General features: G+C 46.0%; 1 protein-coding gene, 1 long non-coding RNA gene and 1 other non-coding gene across 6 annotated transcripts in view; 2 read left to right on the forward strand and 1 right to left on the reverse strand.

Annotated features, from left to right (window-relative positions):
• The window catches only part of LOC116530049, a 41,431-nt gene extending 27,998 nt beyond the window's left edge, over nt 1–13,433 (reverse strand). For 2 of the 4 annotated variants that reach the window (XR_004259804.1, XR_004259803.1), the window contains exon 1: nt 5,671–7,162. This is a non-coding gene — a long non-coding RNA (uncharacterized LOC116530049). Of the gene's footprint in view, nt 1–1,737; nt 1,750–5,670; nt 7,163–11,492; nt 11,591–13,193 lie in introns of those variants that run through there. The other 2 variants (XR_004259802.1, XR_004259805.1) reach the window with 2 other exon arrangements.
• A 1,351-nt stretch (nt 13,434–14,784) lies between these two features.
• Nucleotides 14,785–16,646, forward strand: LOC116530027. Its single transcript, XM_032247965.1, has one exon. The coding sequence runs from the start codon at nt 14,785–14,787 to the stop codon at nt 15,169–15,171; it is 387 nt and encodes a 128-aa protein (XP_032103856.1). The 3' UTR covers nt 15,172–16,646.
• Nucleotides 15,661–15,745, forward strand: TRNAR-UCU. Its single transcript is given in 2 exon segments — nt 15,661–15,697; nt 15,710–15,745. It is a non-coding gene; the product is annotated as a tRNA-Arg (tRNA).
• Nucleotides 16,647–18,331: the final 1,685 nt, after the last annotated feature.

Raw genomic sequence — 18,331 nt, forward strand, 5'->3', positions numbered from 1 at the left:
ATTCTGTGAAAGAGGCAGCTTTGTTGAGCCACCCGCCTGGGTGCACGAGTGCATACAGAGACCTCCTCAGTGGGTTTAGTCAGCTCTAGAATGGATTCTCTGGGTGATGTATATGACGTTACCTCCACATCCAAGGTCAAGTTCTGGAAGCAGTAACACAAAGCCTGACACAGTAATTCAAGATACAATATTGGAGTGCTACGCCTATGACCCCCCACTCAACCTCAGGGTTCCAGTCTCATTTCCAGGGCTGCCAGCTCTGACTTTGGACATGGTTGGAGAAAGGCACTGGAATACTGCTGAAAAGATGAGGCTGGAGGAACAGGCAGGGACCCAAACATGAAGGGCCTTTGATGTCTTGCTAGAGTCTGCACTCACCATGGGCAGCCTGGCCTTGAGATCCCATCCTACCCACCGTACTTTCCTTTTAGAAGCTGTATAACAGCAGCCTCCCTTGGCATATTCTCCCTCCTACCTACAGGGAGGTTTTGCAGGCACAAGCTTTTCTCTAAGCAAGAAAAGCAACCTAAACAGTTAAAAGTTAAGGTCTCTTCAGAGTGGAGAGCAGAGGTCACCCCAGCAGGAGACAGTACCATTTCTCTTATGGAAAGGAAACAGGTCATTCTCCCTGCTTTTCTGTACTCTCTGCCTGCCCCTTGCCATGGGGATTCGAGGTGCCCCTTTTCTCTACCTTGAGCTTGGCCTTCCATCCTCCTTCCCTAGGGCCAAACCTTTGGGGTCAGCACCCACAGGTGGGGCACTTGTCAACCAGCCCCTCAGGCCATGCGAGCAGAGGAGAGGGCATCATTAAAGGGTACCTATCAGGAGAGAGGCTTGCTCTTTGACCCCTATCTGTTCTGGGTAACTCCGCTAACCTGGCCCCTCTAAAACTGTGCCTACTTTGGGATCCACCAAGATTCTGTTTCTGTCCTAATTTTTCCACATGACAGCTATCATCTTCTTCCCTGACCACAGTCCAACCCAGTGGAAGCATTTCTGACTTGGAGCTAGATTCATCTTTCAAAGCAGAGAGTGAGAAGAAAATTCTCTCTAACTCTTGATGCACAGAAGGAGCTCTGCAAATGTGAGCTGAATTTGGTGAAGAATGAGAGAAGGGGTGACAAGCAGCAAGGGAAAGAGAAGAGAGGGAAGGAAGAATTCTGTTCTTTAGAGTGCCCTGCCATGATAAGGACTCCAGAGTCAGGGATTCTGCAAGTTCTTATGAAATGAGGAGGGCATGTCTGGGAGCTCACAGCTTCTGGCAGCCTCTGATGTTCCACAGCTGCCTCATGAACTTCTCTCCAGACCCTGGAAACACCAGGCCCACCACCTCCTGTCTTTATTCATGCTGCCTCTTCTGCCTGAGCTGCACTTTCCTCTCCTCTTCACTTTACTCATTCCTTCTCCTTCTTCAAGATCAGGTACAAATTTCTTCTGAGACCTTGCCACCCATCCCTTATCTATCACAGCTGCTGGCGTCCCTTTCTATAGGTCTGTCTACCAGTCTTTGCCCCCACTCCTTCTGTGATTTTGACAGGATATATTATCTCTGTCTATTTGTCTCTCCCTTTCACAGTTTATTCATCCACATATTCATGCATACTTCATTAATTGAGGGCCTACTGTGTGCCAGGAAGTGATCCAGCAGTGATTGAGAGAGACCCGGCTCCTCATGCTGTCAGGTAGTTTGCAGTCCAGTGAGGGAGAAGACTTAAAAAGGAGTAACCAGATGGAGACTGTTTTGAGAAGGAAAGTTAGGGTGCTAAGGGAATATATAACAGGAGTTGGGGGCAGAACAGTCAGGGAAGCTCTCCTAAGGAAAATACATTGAAGTTGAAACTTGAAGAATGGAGACTCCCATGGCTGGGGAGAGAGATAAGGGTGTGTGTGTGTGTGCGTGCAGGGGTGTGTGTGTGTGTGTGCGCGCGCGCGTGTGCGCATGCATATGTGTACCTGGGGTACCTCAACAGGGGTTCCTGTTCAGGCTGAGCATGTACATGTGCAAAACCTCCCCAGGGAAAGGGACAATATGACAGGGAGGAATCATCAGTGGAGGGAAATAAAGCTGGAGACAGGTAGGAAGAGATTGTGGAATACCAGGAAGGCCACCGTGAGTGCCAGCTCCAGAAAGGAAGGGACTGTGACCTATTTGGTTTGTATTATGGAGCCCCTCAGAGTTCCATGGCCATACAGTTACCTGGGAGGTATTTACTGAACAAATAAAGAAATGAAAACTGAACAAATAAAGAAAAAAAAAAAAGAAATGAAAACACTTTAGAGAAACAGAATTGAAATAGAACATGGTGTCTAACAAGTGAAACAAAAGCACCTCTCCAGGCCAGCTGTGCCATCATGAAGGCCATTTCAACCTTTAGCTGGGATCCCAAAAAGCACTGCATCCATCCGGCTGGCACAAGGACAAGTTTGTAATGAGGCACATATGGCATGATTTGAGTTGGTCAAATTTAGCAAAATAGGATTGTCATTTATCCAAAACAGGCCTATCTGGAGCCAGTGGGGAAAATCTAAGTGACATCTGCCCGAATGGGAATTTACATGGCAGGGGAGTTTAACAGCCAGGGGCTGTCCTGATGCCACTCATCAGAGAGGGGCTGTCTCAGCCACTTCCTGCAGTCTTATGGATCACAGAGGACCAAAGCATTTTGGAACTGGGCAGGACCCTAGGGATCCTCCCTTGGTCAGTCCCTAATTTTACAAATGAGGACACTGAGTCCAGAGAGGCTGAGTTACTTACCCTAAGTTAAGGACAAGACCAGGCCAGGTTTCTAGGTCTCCTGATTCTATATCCAGCCCTCCTATAAACACATCTAAAAGGAAAGAGGGAGGGAAAGAGAGAGGAAGAGAAGGGAGGAGAGAAGGGAGGAGGGAAAGGAGGAAGGAAGGAAAAGGAAGGGAAGGAGAAACTATGAGGGGGAGGGAGAGAAGTGATGGACAGTGTTGGGGCTCAGAAAATAATACCCCAAAGTAAGATGTACAGAAGGAGCTCCGCAAATGTGAGCTGAATTTGGTGAGCAGTAACAGAGTTGGCATGCTGAGTACCTCAAACTAAAAGAGATTGGAAGGCCTCAGAAGCAGCCCCCAAAGCAAGTTCTCTCTGACCTTCTCCTGCCCTCTTGTCTCTTGCCCCTCTTTCTCCCCAGTCATAGAAATCACAATTTCTGGCAGGGCATAGTGGTTCATGCCTGTAATCCCAGTGCTTTGGGAGGCAGAGGCAGGAGGACTGTTTGAGCCCAGGAGATCGAGGCTGCAGTGAGCTATTACTGCACCACTGCACACCAGCCTGGGCTACAAAGCAAGACCCTGTCTCTACAAACAATACAAAAATTTAGCTGGGCATGGTAGCATGTGCCTGTTGTATCATCAATGACTTGGGAGGCTGAGGCAGGAGGATCACTCGAGCCCAGGAGTTCGAGGTTACAGTGGGCTGTGATTGCAACCACTGCCCTCCAGCCTGGGCGACAGAGTAAGATGCTGTCTCTTAAAAAAAAATCATAATTCCTCTTCCCCAAGGCAAGTCATAGAAACTAGAATCGCTTTCTTCCAAATTGAGCCATAAAACCTAGAAATATTACTTCCTCTGCCTTTCTGCACAGAAGCTAGCCATAAATTAATTCACTGACCTACCTTGTCTGACTGCAGGTTATCCTTGTTCCAGAAGGGTTCTGCCCTCTGCCTGGGAGGAAGGAATGCTACACAGTGAGACCAAGAAGAATCTGGACAGGCCTCACTGGGTTCCTGCCCCTCAAGTTTATTACCATTAGATTCTTCCTGTGCAATCACATTTCTATACAGCTGATCATCTTCATCAAATCTATGCATAAAAATGGACAGTTTTCCCTGTTTCTGTGTATTCATTTTTGAAGTCTCCTGCATCATGAAAACATTTTTTTTTTTTTTTGAGACAGGGTCTTGCTCTGTCACCCAGGCTGAGAGCACAGTAATACAATCTCGGTTCACTGCAATCTCTGCCTCCTGGGTTCAAGCAATCCTCATGTCTCAGCCTCCCAAGTAGCTGGGACTATAGGCACATGCCACCATGCCTGGCTAATTTTTGTATTTTTAATAGAGACGGGGTCTCACCATGTTGCCCAGGCTGGTCTTGAATTCCTGGGCTCAAGTGATCCGCCCACCTTTGAAACTGTTGTCTGGGGAATGTACCCTGGCTTTTGGTCTCAGCTGAGAAAGAATTCAGGATATGGACACACATGAGGAGTGGGTTTAGGAGTGGAAAGTTTAATGGGAAAAGAGACAGAAAAAGTTTCCTCATGCTGAGAAAGCAGGTCATTCAAAAGAGGGTCTCGGGTGCAGTAGAATGCAATTAGTTTTGTACAGATGCTTGAGAAGGTGGTGACTGATTTACTTAGGGCTCAGGGGATTGGGTTTACCAGGTGTGCCACTCACATAGCCCGTGAAAAGACTGCCCCCCGACCCTAGTCTTTTATTATGCAAACATGGTCTACATTTGGCTGTGGCCATGATACTTGTACATGTGGTTTTACCTGGAGGCTGCCATGACACCTGTAAACCTGGTGACAAGGAAAAGAGGGTGGGAGATGCCATACTGAAAGTATCTGGCTTCCAGGTACAGCTGTCTGCATATACATATAAAGCTCCTAGTTTGCATATCAATGCCTGACTTCTCAAGCTGATTTTTGTTAGAGAAGAAATGGTTTGGGGCTGCTTCTTATTAAAGGAAAATTCCACTGAGAACTCTCACACTTTCTAGCTGCGCAAAAATTATTTCTTAATAACTCCTGTATTACCTTGGCATCCCAAAGTGCTGGGGATCACAGACATGAGCTACCACACCCGACCTAAAACTTTGATTAAATAAATTTGCTATGTTTTTCCCTTGTTAACCTGTCTTTTGTTATAAAAAGTGCTGGCTGTGAGCCTTATGATAGGTAAGACAAGGTACCACACATTTCTGTCCCTAGAGTGGCTTACTTCCAGACTTTGTCACTGAAATGGTTTTGATCTGTGTCCCCACCCAAACCTCATGTTCAACTGTAACCCTCAGCATTGGAGGTGGGGCCTGGTGGGAGGTGACTGGATCATGGGGGCGGAGTTCTCATCAATGATTTATCACCATCCCTCCTTGATACTGTATAATGATAGAGTTCCCAAAAGATTTGGTTGTATAAAAATGTATAGTACCTCCCCACTCAGTCTCTCGTCCTCCTACTCTGGCCATGTGAAGTGCTCGCTCCCTCTTTGCCTTCTACCATGTTTGTAAGTTTCCTGAGGCTTTCCCAGAAGCCAAGCAGATGCCAGCATCATGCTTCCTACACAGCCTGTGGAATCAAGAGCCAATTAAACCTCCTTTCTTTATAAATTACCCAGTCTGAGGTATGTTTTTATAACAACGTGAGAATGGACTAATACAATTACCTAAAACAGAATAAAGCTCCAGTTCATTTATGCCTCAGTTGCTCTGTGTTGTGTGTTTTCTATGTTTCATTCACTTAGTTGAATGTAATTGATACACCTTCTTTCTTCTTGCTGTTTCTTAATTCCCCCAAACTTCAATGAGCTACCCATTCAGCTCCTGCTCCTAGTCTCTCCTTCCTTTTTACTTCTCTGTTGCTTTCAAATTTTGCTTCCAGATTTACTAGGGAGCTATATTAAGCCATTCTCAGTTCAACTTACTTTACATTCTTATTCCTGCTCCAAGATCCATCTCGTTGAAGCTGAGACTGCTACTCCTTCAAGATTCCTAGACAATTAGGTTCCATTTATCACCCTCTAACCAGTCCTATGAGTAAGCCCTATCAGGTTGTGTTTTAAACATTGTTTTCCAGCTTGCAACATGGAGCCACATTCTCACATTCTAGATGCCATCTGTAATGACTGGTACAGTGTGGGTGCCAGCCCAGCAGAGTGGTGGGTGGCCTACTCAATGGGAATGGACTCTGGCCCTTACTCCACATTAGCACCTATGAGCTCAGTATCAGCCCCAGTCATAAACATACTTGAAGAATTAATTGATTGATCCACTCATCCATTCAATACCCATATGAGTCATGTTTAAGGCTCTAGCATGAACTCTATTAGGACAATATCTACAGGGTCTTTCCATGTATCATTATTGTTTGCCACAGGTGTAGAAATGACAAACCCTTGGCCAGCAAGTAAGATAATCCAGAGAAACAGGGGGGAGGGATGGCCTCTCTCTTTCTCTCTTTATGCTTCTGCCCTTAGTCTGTTTTGCATTGGTATAAAAGAATACTGGAGACTGGGTAATTTATAAAGAAAAGAGGTTTGTTTAGCTCACAGTTCTGCAGGCTGAGAAGTTCAAGGGCATGGCCCTGGGCTTCCAGCAAGGGCTTTTGTGCTATATCACAATATGGCAGAGGAGATCAAAAGGAAGTGGACATGTGTGAAGAGGGAGAAAAACTTGAGGAGCATCCTATCTTTATTATAACCCACTCCATGGGAACGAATCCATATCCATGAGAAGTAATCCAGTCTAGCAACAGAGAGAACTCATGTACTACCAGGAGAATAGCACCATGCCATTCATGAAGGATCCCTTGTCATTATCCTAATACCTCCCACTAGGTCTGACCTCCAACACTGCCACACTGGGGATCAAATATCAACTTGAGTTTTAGTGGGGACAACTAGCTGCATCCAAACCATAGCATCTCTCCATTACTAGTGTGGAAAAACTTGATGCTAAGTAGCCCTCCCCTTTCTGGTCATTTTGCAGTCTGCTACTGGAGACAGGAGAAAAAAGGCATGCTGACCTTACCATTCTACAGATGAATTCACAGTCATACGATCACACCGTCAGGGATCCAGAAGTAAATTAATTTGCATTCAAGGGCAGACATTCCAGAGCAAGGAAGGCGATTTCAGCCAGTGCATTTGCTGCTGGTTGTGACTAGCTACCTGATGTCTTGAGCTATCATAAAATACACAAAATGAATCATTTCAAGGAAAAAGTGGGCAAGGACCAAAAAATAGTGAAATAGTGAGAAGCATCCCAGTGGGCCCCATGTCCTTCAGATGAACTAAGATACATTCTGAGTCTAGTTCCAAGTTTCAGTTATTTAGTTATAACCTAAAGCAAATAAAAACTAAAAAGTGCTAGGCGTGGTAGCTCATGCCTGTAATCCCAGCACTTTGGGAGGCGGAGGTGGGCCAATCACTTGAGGTCAGGAGTTTGAGACCTGCCTGGCCAACATGGTGAAACCCCATTTCTACTAAGTACACAAAATTAGCAGGACATAGTGGCACACGCCTGTAATCCCAGGTGCTCCGGAGGCTGAGGTGAGAGAATCGCTTGAACCTGGGAGGTGGAGGTTGCAGTGAGCTGAGATCACGCCATTGCACTCCAGCCTGGGGAAAAAGAGCAAAACTCCATCTCAAAAAAAAAAAAAAAAAAGAAAAAGAACAAAACTAAACTAAAAAGTGGGCAATGTATATAGTTAGATTCAGAAAGCTGAATGACAAGATCTCAATTGGGACAGGAATTGTTGGTGTCATTTGTGGGTCTTTAACAGGAACATACTACAGGGAAACAACAGAAGTCATGAAAGTTTAGATACCTCTGGCTGGGGGATTTTCTTTATCAGTCAGCTTGGTACTCAACTATGGTCATCACCTAACTGAAGTCGTAGGCCTGATCTTCTGACTCAGAAGAAGGACGGCAGCCAGGAGCTGCCTTCTTCTAGATTGGACTGAACCTACATTCTGTTAGACACCATTAGCAATATAACTTTTCTTCCTCAGTTGCCCCACACAATGAGAAGTAAAAGGTCCTATTTTCCTCTGAAGTCATTTTTTGGGCCAATATATCAGATTAATTCTGAGCTTATTGATGGAGTTTTGAGATTTGCTTATTAAGGACTTAAATTAATGCTAATAACAGAAGACCAAGTGGAATAATGACAGTTTAAATACCTAAGCCCTAAACCACTGCCTCTTAAACTTTAGTGCAAATGAGTCACATAGGGGATCTTAGTGATTTGATTCAGCAGGTCTAGGGTGGGGCCTGAAATCCTGGACTTCTAATCCGCTCCTAGGTAATGCTGATGCTTCTGGTCCATGGTCAGCAGTTTTGTAGGAAGGCAGAGGGCATTATTTACAAATTTGGCTATATAAGAGAATCATCTAGGGAGTTTTAAAAAATGCTGATGCCAGGGTCCCATCCCCAGAAATTCTGATTTAACTGGCCTACTGTGCATCCTGGGCATCACGATTCTAGAGCATGACAGAGTTTGAAGACCACTGGTCTAACAAGTCTGTTCCTAGCTGTCTGCCAATTCTCTCCTGATCTCTTTCCTAGGAGAAACCACTGAAGTCCAGGATACCTTTGAACTTGGGGACAGATGCCTGAATTCAATCCTGCTGCTTTCCTTGTGGTCTGCCTTCCCATCTTGGAATGAGGCAATGATCCTGCCTATCTTAGAGGGTTGTTATGAAGATTAAGCGAGGTCTGAGATACATGAAGAACCCAGAAAAGTGCCTGGTGTGATGTTATTATTGCTTCATTATTATTTTCAACTGCTAAACAGTTAATATTCACTAAGCTTTAATAGACAGTTATTTGTTGTGAGGCACAGGACTGGGGCTCAGAATGCCTTTCCTCCCAAACACACTTACCAAAAAGTCACCCTACTAGCTTGTTGAGAACTTGAAAGGCAGAGATGTCATTCTGAGGGGAAGAAATTTAGGACCTACTCCCCCAAATTGAGTCACTGAAAGCAGAAATTAGGACACTGATGATCAACTTCTACTTCCACAAAGGCAATAAGGCACTTATGGAGTGTCCACAGTGTACAGGGCATTCTGCTAAGCCTCGGGGAGAACTACAAAACAGCTAGAAAGCATGGATGTTTGGCTTTCAAGAGCTTCTGCTCTAACGCAAAAGATAAGCTAGGCACATAGTCAAGTAGGTTCCTTACGGCCTACAGGGCTCATTCATTTTTTCAATCAAAATCCAAAGCTGCTTGTTGTAATCTAGCCACAATGCTAGGGATTGAGGTTACACAGATAAAGAAAAAGAAGACATGTTCCCCCCACCTTCTTCCCACTCCCCTAAGATACTTACTGTCTGAGAGAAGAGACAGAAAACCACATAGAAAATTAGAGCTTTGAAAGTACTCTAGGAACCCAGGAGTCCCTCCCTACCACCACCAGACTAGGCTGCAGACGAATGTCTGGGAAAATTCTCAGAGGAGGTGGCATGGGGCTGCTCAAGACAAGCTCCTTAGCCTTGCATTTGAAGCGCTTTGGGATCTTTGTCCTGCTGACTTTCTCGGCTGTATCTCCTAAGTCATGCCTATTTCTTACACTCATCCATGCTCTGCCATCTGACTTTGCTCAAGATTGCAAGGTCCATGGTAGCAAGGGCGGCATTTGTTTTCTTCACCCAAGTGTCCCCACAGGCTTGTGGAGAGCCTGGCTAATCTCAATGCTTAAATGAATGAATATGGTATTTTGTTTGTGCAGGCACCAGCCTGGTCAGCCTTGAAGCCCCAAGTAAGGCTCAGTCTTTGTTCAGCCATCTCAACACCAGAGACAGGTAACTGCCGCTTACAAGATAGTCCTACATTCTTCCTGAGCCCTACTACTTGGAAGCCTGGTCAGCAGCCCCAGGCAACCAGCCATGAGATCTGGAGGTGGTGCTGCCTGCCTCAGATATAATATACCTGCATTTGCCTCAGTTTTCCTTCACGACTAGACCTCTTCTATAAATACCAGCCTACCAGGCTAAGTCTTTCAATCAGTCTCCCAAGCCCTCCCCTTTTGGGGCCAGATCATCTTCCCTTTATCCTTAGCTGTGATTCTTGTCCTCTTGTGAACAGGCTAACGGCACAGAACCATGCCTGACTTTGTCACCAGTATTCCGAACCCCAATGACCTTTACCGGCATGTGCTGCAACCAAGGCCACGTTTGTGGCACTCTTGTAGACACTGTGCACTGAACTGCTCAGCCTCCATCATTTTCCCAGCCTTGACCTATCCTCTTCCTCACATCCCTTGAGTCTGGTTTCTACTCCTGTGCCCCAGCCACAGCATTCCTTGTATGCCAGTCAGTCCTAGGTTAGATAGCTCATTTTAAATGCAGCCTCCCTCCTTAATTCCCTCTCTCAGAATGTAATCTCTCTCTTCCCTGAAGTCCCATATTACCATACCTGTACCTCACTTAAAGACCTTTTTACTTTACATCACAGCTTTTTGTGTACCTGACATTCTTTCTTTTTTTTTTGTTCAGGGACTCCCAGTTGATCTTGGCTCACTGCAACTGCTGCCTCCTGGGTTCAAGCAGTTTTCCTGTCTCAGCCTCCCAAAAGGCATGCATTATTGCACCTGGCTAATTTTTGTATTTGTAGTAGAGATGGGTCTTTACCATGTTGGCCAGGCTGGTCTTAAACTTCTGAGCTCAATCCACCCGCCTCGGCCTCCTAAAGTGCTAGGATTACAGGCGTGAGCCACCAAGCCTGGCCTGTCATCCTTTCTATAAAACTTGTAGGCCAAGCACATGCTTTTTTCACCTTTGTATGCCCTGAGATCAATACAACTAGACCCTCAGACAGCTTGCTGAAGAGATGAAGAAATCATTAAAATTAAATAGGATGCAGCAGTCTTCCTAACCCTCTAGCCCATTCCATTCAGCCTACACATCCCCTCCTATAGTAACCACTCTAAAGCACAGCCTTTCTCATGCCAGATGGGAACCATTGCCACATTCCTTATCCTGAATCAAGTCTGCCCTAACCCCTTTTGCCATATCTGGCCTGGAGCCTACCTTCCCAACCTCATCTGTTGACACATCCTCCATCACCCCAAACTGTACTTCCATAAGGACCCACTCAACCCTCACTTTTGTCTTGATGCCTGCTTTTCTTCATCCCAGAATATTTTCTTTTCCTTCCCCTATTCTTGGCCACCTAATGTGGTTTGGCTATTGGCCTGGCTCAATAATCAAACTCAGCACTAAGACATTTTCAGATGAAAAAGGCCTTCATTGCAATGTTTTGAATAGATTTTAGGATAAAAAAGGCCTTCATTTCAATGTTGTGAGTAGATTTTATCCAGCAAGAAATGAGTCTTATTAAGTCCTAAGGGTGGACGGTATCCTTGTATTAGGAAATCATGCGGTGGGACAAATGAAAATAAAAATGTGTGCACTCCCTCCTGCCTGCCTGAGTGGCTGGGCGGGGGTCGGCCCACACTCAAATAAAATAAAATAAAAATGTGCCTAAGGTTCTAAAACTGAGAACTGTGAGGAATTGACGCTGAAGGTAGAATTTTCAATCTGAGAAGCTGTGTTCTGTTTGGTAACAGAAATGAAATGTACAGTTGAGTAGGAGTGGGGTAGGGAGCTGTAGAATGTCCCTCCAGTTGCAACAAATTTAGCTGATGCTGTATCTGTACTGTCCTTTGTTTCTGCAGGATGTGGGATTTCTTTATTGAGAGTTGCTTACTAATAGAAAAGCAAATGTTTGTTACACACTTACCATGTACCAGGACTGAGATAAATCCTTGAGAGGATTAACACTTGCAATTCTCATAATAATCTTATAATTTTTCAGGCACAGAAGTTAAGGATCCTGTCCTGCAAATAAAGGTAGAACCAAGAGTTGAACAACAGGGGCCTGACTCCACAGGCTGTACTCTTAACCCCTACTATCAGTTTTTGTTTTTTAGCAAGCTCACCCTTTAAAAATTCCTTTTTCGGTATGTTTTATAATTAGTACAATAGTGCATGCTTATTCTTTGTGGATGCAAACTCCAAAAATTTTTACTGGTAGGGATACCCCATTATTTTGCCACTTTTTCACATGCTAGGGTGCTTCATTTACTTATTGCTTCACATTCATAGACTGTATTTCTCCTAAGAAATTTGGAGTGTCCTTGAAGGTAGGAATGACGTCTTAAACTTTCACTTTATTCCCACAGTAGGCCTAACTGTATTGTCCCTAAATATTCATTGAATTGAATTGAACTGGTACTCCACAACCCTATCGCTCTGGAGTAAAGCAAAGCTAGTGAAAAAATATATACAGCGGAAGTACAGTTAATTTCTAGAGCTTCTGGGAAGGCTGAAATCACCAACCACATAGTAACTTAAAAATAATCCTGCTGTACCAACATTAAAGGTGTTACTGCAGATTCCCAAAGATGTATAATGCATCTAAACTTTAAAACACCAACATGCTGGGTGCGGTGGCTCACGCCTATAATCTCAGCACTTTGGGAGGCTGAGGCAGGCGGACCAAAAGGTCAGGAGTTCGAGACCAGCCCTGACAACATGGTGAAACCCTGTCTCTACTAACACAAAATTATCCGTGGCACATTCCTGTAATCCCAGTTACTTGGGAGGCTGAGGCAGGAGAATCACTTGAACTAGGGAAGTGGAGATTGCAGTGAGCCAAGATCTCACCATTGCACTCCAGCCTGGGTGACAGAGCAGGACTCTGTCTCAAAAAATCAAAACAAAACAAAAACACCAACATGAAGCTGTGTTTAATTTAGGGCTTTGCTCTCCAGCAAAGTCAAAATGCAGATGTGCAGAAATTAACCCAATTGAAGGTGGTTATAAACCATGCTTTGACTCCCTCTGTTGGCAGAAAGGAAGAAGTTGCCTTTTCACTTTCGAGAATTCTTGGCTCAGGTTGTATAATGGCTGTTTACTGTACATACAGCCTGAGAAAATTCAGCCAGATTAGAAAAGGGAAGACAAAACCCACCAAATCTTTCTCCCCAGATGGCAACTAAATACTCTTCATTTTTCTTACATGGTAACATTGCTACCTATAAACTGCTTATTAATTGTTCAGGGAACCACCACACACCTGACCATGTTTGGCTGTGACTTTCCCAGTCTTCTTCTTCTTCTTTTTTTTTTGAGACAGGGTCTCACTCTGTCACCCAGGCTGGAGTGCAGTCGTGCGATCATAGGTCACGGTAACCTCAAGCTCCTGACCTCAAGTGATCCTCCCGCCTCAGCCTCCCAAAGGAGTCTTCTAATTGCAGAGCACAAAAACTACAACCTTGATAGCTCACAGGAGGCTGCACTCAAGCCTGGTTTTCCCACACTCACTGCTAACACTGTATCTCCAATATTTTCCATGATATAAGATTTATTTTGGTCTCATCTAGTAGAAGGAATATCTAAAATTATTCATTTGATTCATTAAGTGGAATTAAGCACATACACATCTTTCCGTAGTACATCGTTTCATTCCCAATTCCTCCTTTCCAGAATTTTTATGTATGAGTCTCAATTGTCACTTAATCACGTCAAGAACTCCTCATCATTTGAGAATTGGCTCCAACACCACTGGCAGAATTCCTCCGTATGGTTTTCCCACAGGCACACAGAGCATCTCCTCTCCCATTGGGCTGTGAGCAACTCCTAGGACCAGTGGAGACTCTGAGATGCCACCAGTGCCTGGCGTATTTCAGAATTCGAAAAAGATTTGTTTAAATAAATACAATTTAATACCATATTTCATTTTAAGGGCTAATTTTATCCATGTGAGAATTCCCCATGAATGCAATGTGAAAACATTTTATTTCATTAAAGGGGCATAACAATGTTTTATACACACACACACACACACACACACACACATAAAGCATGCTGTCAAGAAATTTTGTTTACATTACAGCAGAATTAAATAAGCCTGGCACCAAACAGCATTCTGCCACTTACTGTTTGGAGAAGTGATTTACCATTAGCGTCCTTGCACGTTCTTGCAATGTGCCAAGAACGCAAGACCCTGATCACACTTCACTTGGGCCATTTCTCAGCGTTGTGTTTGCGGCGAGCAATCTTGAGGGATGACATAACGTCTCCCTACGGAACAAAGAACAGGCTTGGTTACTGCTCACTATAACATGGTGGGTTCCCCAAGCTCAGCATACCTCTTCTATAATGCAACCGTCTTGTGTGTAAGCATGCATCTGGGCGTGTGCTTTGTTCCTGTGAGAATTAGGGTCCAGGGAGCCAACATAAACATGGTGACGCTCTGGCTACTGCTTTTGCTGTAATAGTCTTTTATCTCTGACTCAGAAGTCTGGGGTGTTCTGTCAGCATTGACGAAACTCTGAAAGCTAACGTGTTAGTTTGCAAACATAACAAAACATCAGCTTCTTCACAGTTCTCCACGCTCACTAGCTAGGTGTCCCTACACGAGTTCTTTAACCTGTCTTAGCTGGTTTCCTTCCTTTATATTCTAAAGGAGACAGTAGTGTGCACCCGCCTCATAACTTAGTCTTGGGGTTAAATATTTAAGACCGTAAAATCCCTACCACACTACTCTTCCCGGGAGTTCCCTTTCCCTTTTTGAACTCTGCCAGAGACTATTCTGCAGCGAGGCTGGGGGGTAGGGGTGGAGCACTGGGTGGGCGGCGGCTGGCGGGTTTGGTGCAGAAACAAGCTTTGGACGAGCAAGAGAGCGCGCCCAGCGGCAGCCCTGCGAATCCTCCGTAGGCGGGGCCGGGACGGCGGAAAGCTAATTGGAGCGGGGCGGGGCGTTCAGTTTCGCTGCGGCAGTTGCATAGCAACCATGCGGCTTTTATTTAGCCCGTCTATTTCAAAGGGCTTCGGGGTCTTGCGGATGGGGATCACTGCGGACACTGGAGACCCGCTAACCCCCACCCAGCCACTTCTGAAATTCGTGGCGACCGCACCCTTCCGGGCAGCGACGCCAAGCCTTTTGCCGTCCCCGCCGCCCGCACCCCCGGGAAACCCTGCGGCCGCGCTCGGGAGCGCGCCCTCCGGCCGCATGCACCCGCACACGCATGCTCCCAGCGCTCCCACGCGTGCTGTCACCCTCCCAGGTGCCGCCCACACAGCCGCGGGCCCCCGGCGCGCGAGCTCGGGACGGCTGCGCAGCGTCCTCGGAGGCAGGTGCTGGGGGCAAAACGACCTCTCGGAGGATGCCGCGGAGCGGGGCGCGTCGCCCCCCTCAGTCCACCAGAGCCCGGATACCTCAGAAATTCGGCTCTGGGTCTGTGGGGAGCGAAATGCAACCCAAACCCCGTTTTTCCGATCCCCGCGCAAATAAACACGCACAAGCACGCACACAGACCTCGCCGCGGCAGGCCCTCGCCGCCGCAGGTCTAGGCGGCCCGGGCCGCGAGGGAAGAGCCCAGGCCGGAGAAGGGGTCGCAGCCTACGTCTCGTAGCCCAAGGGGCGGCCGCTCGGCCTCTGCCGCTCGCTGGCGCGATGTAAGTGCTCGGCGTCACCGACCCGGCTCAACGGTGCAACGGCCGGCCTGGGCCTGCAACTCTGGGGTCCCGGCCGGGCGGGAGCGGCCGCCGGAGAGACCTGGTAGGCGGGGCTCTTGGGGCAGGAAGGGAGCCGGGGAGGGAAAAGCGCGACCGTGATTTGTACGGCTGGGCCCGGACCCGGCAGGAGAGCGCGTTGCGGTGCCCTCACACCGACCAGCCGGGACGGCAGACTGCGGCCGCCCTTCGCTCAACTGGGTCGCCGACGGAGTTGAGGGGCGACCACTGCGGGGAGGTGGGGAGCCTGCGGCCAGTGTCTAAGACGGATGGCAGTGCCCTGAGCGCGGCGGCGGGGTCTCGACACTGACTAGTGGAAAGGCGGTCGGAAGAGAGCGGGACCGTCGCCTCTGGCTTAACATGGCAGATGCGCCGAGACTCCAACAGGTGGCTCCGTGGCGCAATGGATAGCGCATTGGACTTCTAGAGGCTGAAGGCATTCAAAGGTTCCGGGTTCGAGTCCCGGCGGAGTCGTGGTGTTTTTTCTCCCCGTCCCCCTACAATTTATCTTCTGCCCCAATCATGTCTGCTTTTTCTCTTCTTTTCTTTTTTGCTAAACAGCTTAATTCGTCTCTCATTCCCTGCCCTGCTCTCGCAGTCACTGCATTACGGTCCTTTCCTCTCAAGCGGGTCGCAGGGTCCCGCGCCCCTTAGCTCCCCGAGCCTCGGTGGCGCAAGGTCCGGCTCAGCCGACTTGGCAGTCGATCTAAGTCCTGAGAAGAGCAGTGGCAGCGGCAAAGGAAAAGAAGCGACAAAAAAGCAAGGGATCGCGGTTTTGGCCTAAAGAAGAGTGCAGGGGAGGCCCGAATCTCGGGTGACACCTCCGCGCCTTGAGCCGGGCTGTGGCTGCAAAGGAGGGACGAGAAAACGCGTCTACGCCCTGCGTGGACTGTGCCAGCTGACTACCTCTGCAGCATGGAGGCTTCCAGATGAGCAGGCACTCGAATGCCAGCGGGAGCCTGTCAAAAATGGAGATTCTGCTGTCACTGTGGGACTCTAATTCGGTCAGTCTGGGATGGGCCCAGGAATCTGCATTTCTAAGGTCGCCCTCTCTCCTCCCCCATTATTTCAGTGCAAAGAGGTCCAAGGCCCACTGCCCATCAGCTCCTCAGGACAGGAATTACTGTATCTCTTTTTCTGACAACTCTTAGCTTTGCACAAGCTTAGCAAATAAGGAATGAATGAAACCTTAAAACTCATAAAATACAATGAAAGATAATTCACACAAAAGATGTAAAATCCAAAATTGTCAAAAAGGGTACAGGGAAAAGTAAACATCCTTGTTATTCTTATAGGCCAGCCTTGCAATTCTCTCTACAAGCCATTAGTGGTAATGGTTTCTTGGAAATATTTTCAGATTTATTTTATGATCACGTCAGCATTTTTTTTTTTGAAGAAAGAGAGAAAGAAAAAGAATAAAAAAAAAGAAAAAGGAAAAAAAAAAGAATAAAGGAATGGAAGAAAGAGGAAGAGGAAGAGGGAGAGAGAACAGGGGTGTTGCATTATTGCCCGGGCTAGAATGCAGTCTAAAAATGGGTATCATGTCAGCATTTTTAACATCTATTATGTCATAACATTAATGCTATTGATATATGTGATATGTATCCTTTTAAAAACACAAATGATTGTATGCTATACTTGTTTTACTTAGGAATACATATAGAGCTGCCTTGTTCCATTGTGCATACGTATGGTAATGATTTAACAGTCCCAATAACTGGACATTTAGATTTCCAGTATTTTCCTATTACAAACAATGCATCAGTGAACATCCTCGTTCTTATATTATTGTACCCAAGTATATCTGTCTGTAGGACAGATTCCTAGAAAGTTGAATTGCGGCTGGCACAGTGACTCACGCCTGTAATCCCAGCACTTTGGGAGGAGGTCAAGGCGGGCAAATTACCTGCGGTCAGGAGTTCAAGACCAGCCTGGCCAACATGGCAAAACCCCATCTGTACTAAAAATACAAAAATTAGCCAGGCATGATGGCACACGTCTGTAATCCCAGCTACTGGGGAGGCTGAGGCAGGAGAATCACTTGAGCCTGAGAGGTGGAGGCTTCAGTGAGTCAATCGTGCCACTGCACTCCAGTTTGGGCAACAGAGCGAGACTCCATCTCAAAAAAAAAAAAAAAAAAAAGAAGAAGAAGAAGAAAGTTGAATTGCTGGTTCAAAGGTTTGTGTATTCTTAATCTGTACATTAATAGATATTGGCAAATTGCTTCATAGACATTGTATCCATTTTTCTCTCCCTAGCAATGTGAGAGTGTTTGTTTCCACACAACCCATATGTTCTCAAAAGGTGGCTTCTAGCTGTGATTTTAATTCATGTACATATATTTTTAAATAAATTTTATTATTATTACTATATTTGAGACAGCCTTGTTCTGTTGCCCAGACTGGAGTGCAGTGGCTCATTGCACACTCAACTTCCTGGGCTCAAGCAATCCTCCCACCTCAGCATCCCAAGTAGTTGGAACTACAGGCACATGCTAACATACTCAGCCAATTTTTAAATTTTTTTGTAGAGATGGGGGTCACGCTATGTTGCCTAGGCTGGTCTTGAACTCCTGGGCTCAAGTGATCCTCCCATCTTGTCCTCCCTAAGTGCTGGGATGACAAGCGGGAGCTACTACGCCTGGGCTGTGTCTTTTATTATGAATCAAGATGATTATCTTTCCATACATAGAATAATTTGTAAATTTTTTCCATAATTTATCTGTTCTTGAGTTGTGTTCATTTTTCTATGGTATCATGAAAAACAGCCCTTTGTGACATATATTATAATTCTTCTTCAGTCTGTTATTTGACTCCATTTGTGGTATTTTGTTTTTCTGTCTTATAAAAATTCATGTATTTGGATTTATCAATCTTTTATGGCTTCTAGGTTTGGGGTCATACTACACTCAGATTATTAAGTAATTTCTTTAATGGCTTTCCTTTTATGGTTTTATCTTTGCTTCATCTGGAATGTGTTTTTGTGTAAGGAGTGAAGTGGAAGTTTTGTCCCAAAATCACTTTTAATGAACACTCCTACACAGCGTAATTTGAAGTGCCA

This window comes from Sapajus apella, unplaced genomic scaffold (genome assembly GCF_009761245.1).
Source record: "Sapajus apella isolate SASKATOON/1434 unplaced genomic scaffold, GSC_monkey_1.0 scaffold64, whole genome shotgun sequence".
Taxonomy (NCBI): domain Eukaryota; kingdom Metazoa; phylum Chordata; class Mammalia; order Primates; family Cebidae; genus Sapajus; species Sapajus apella.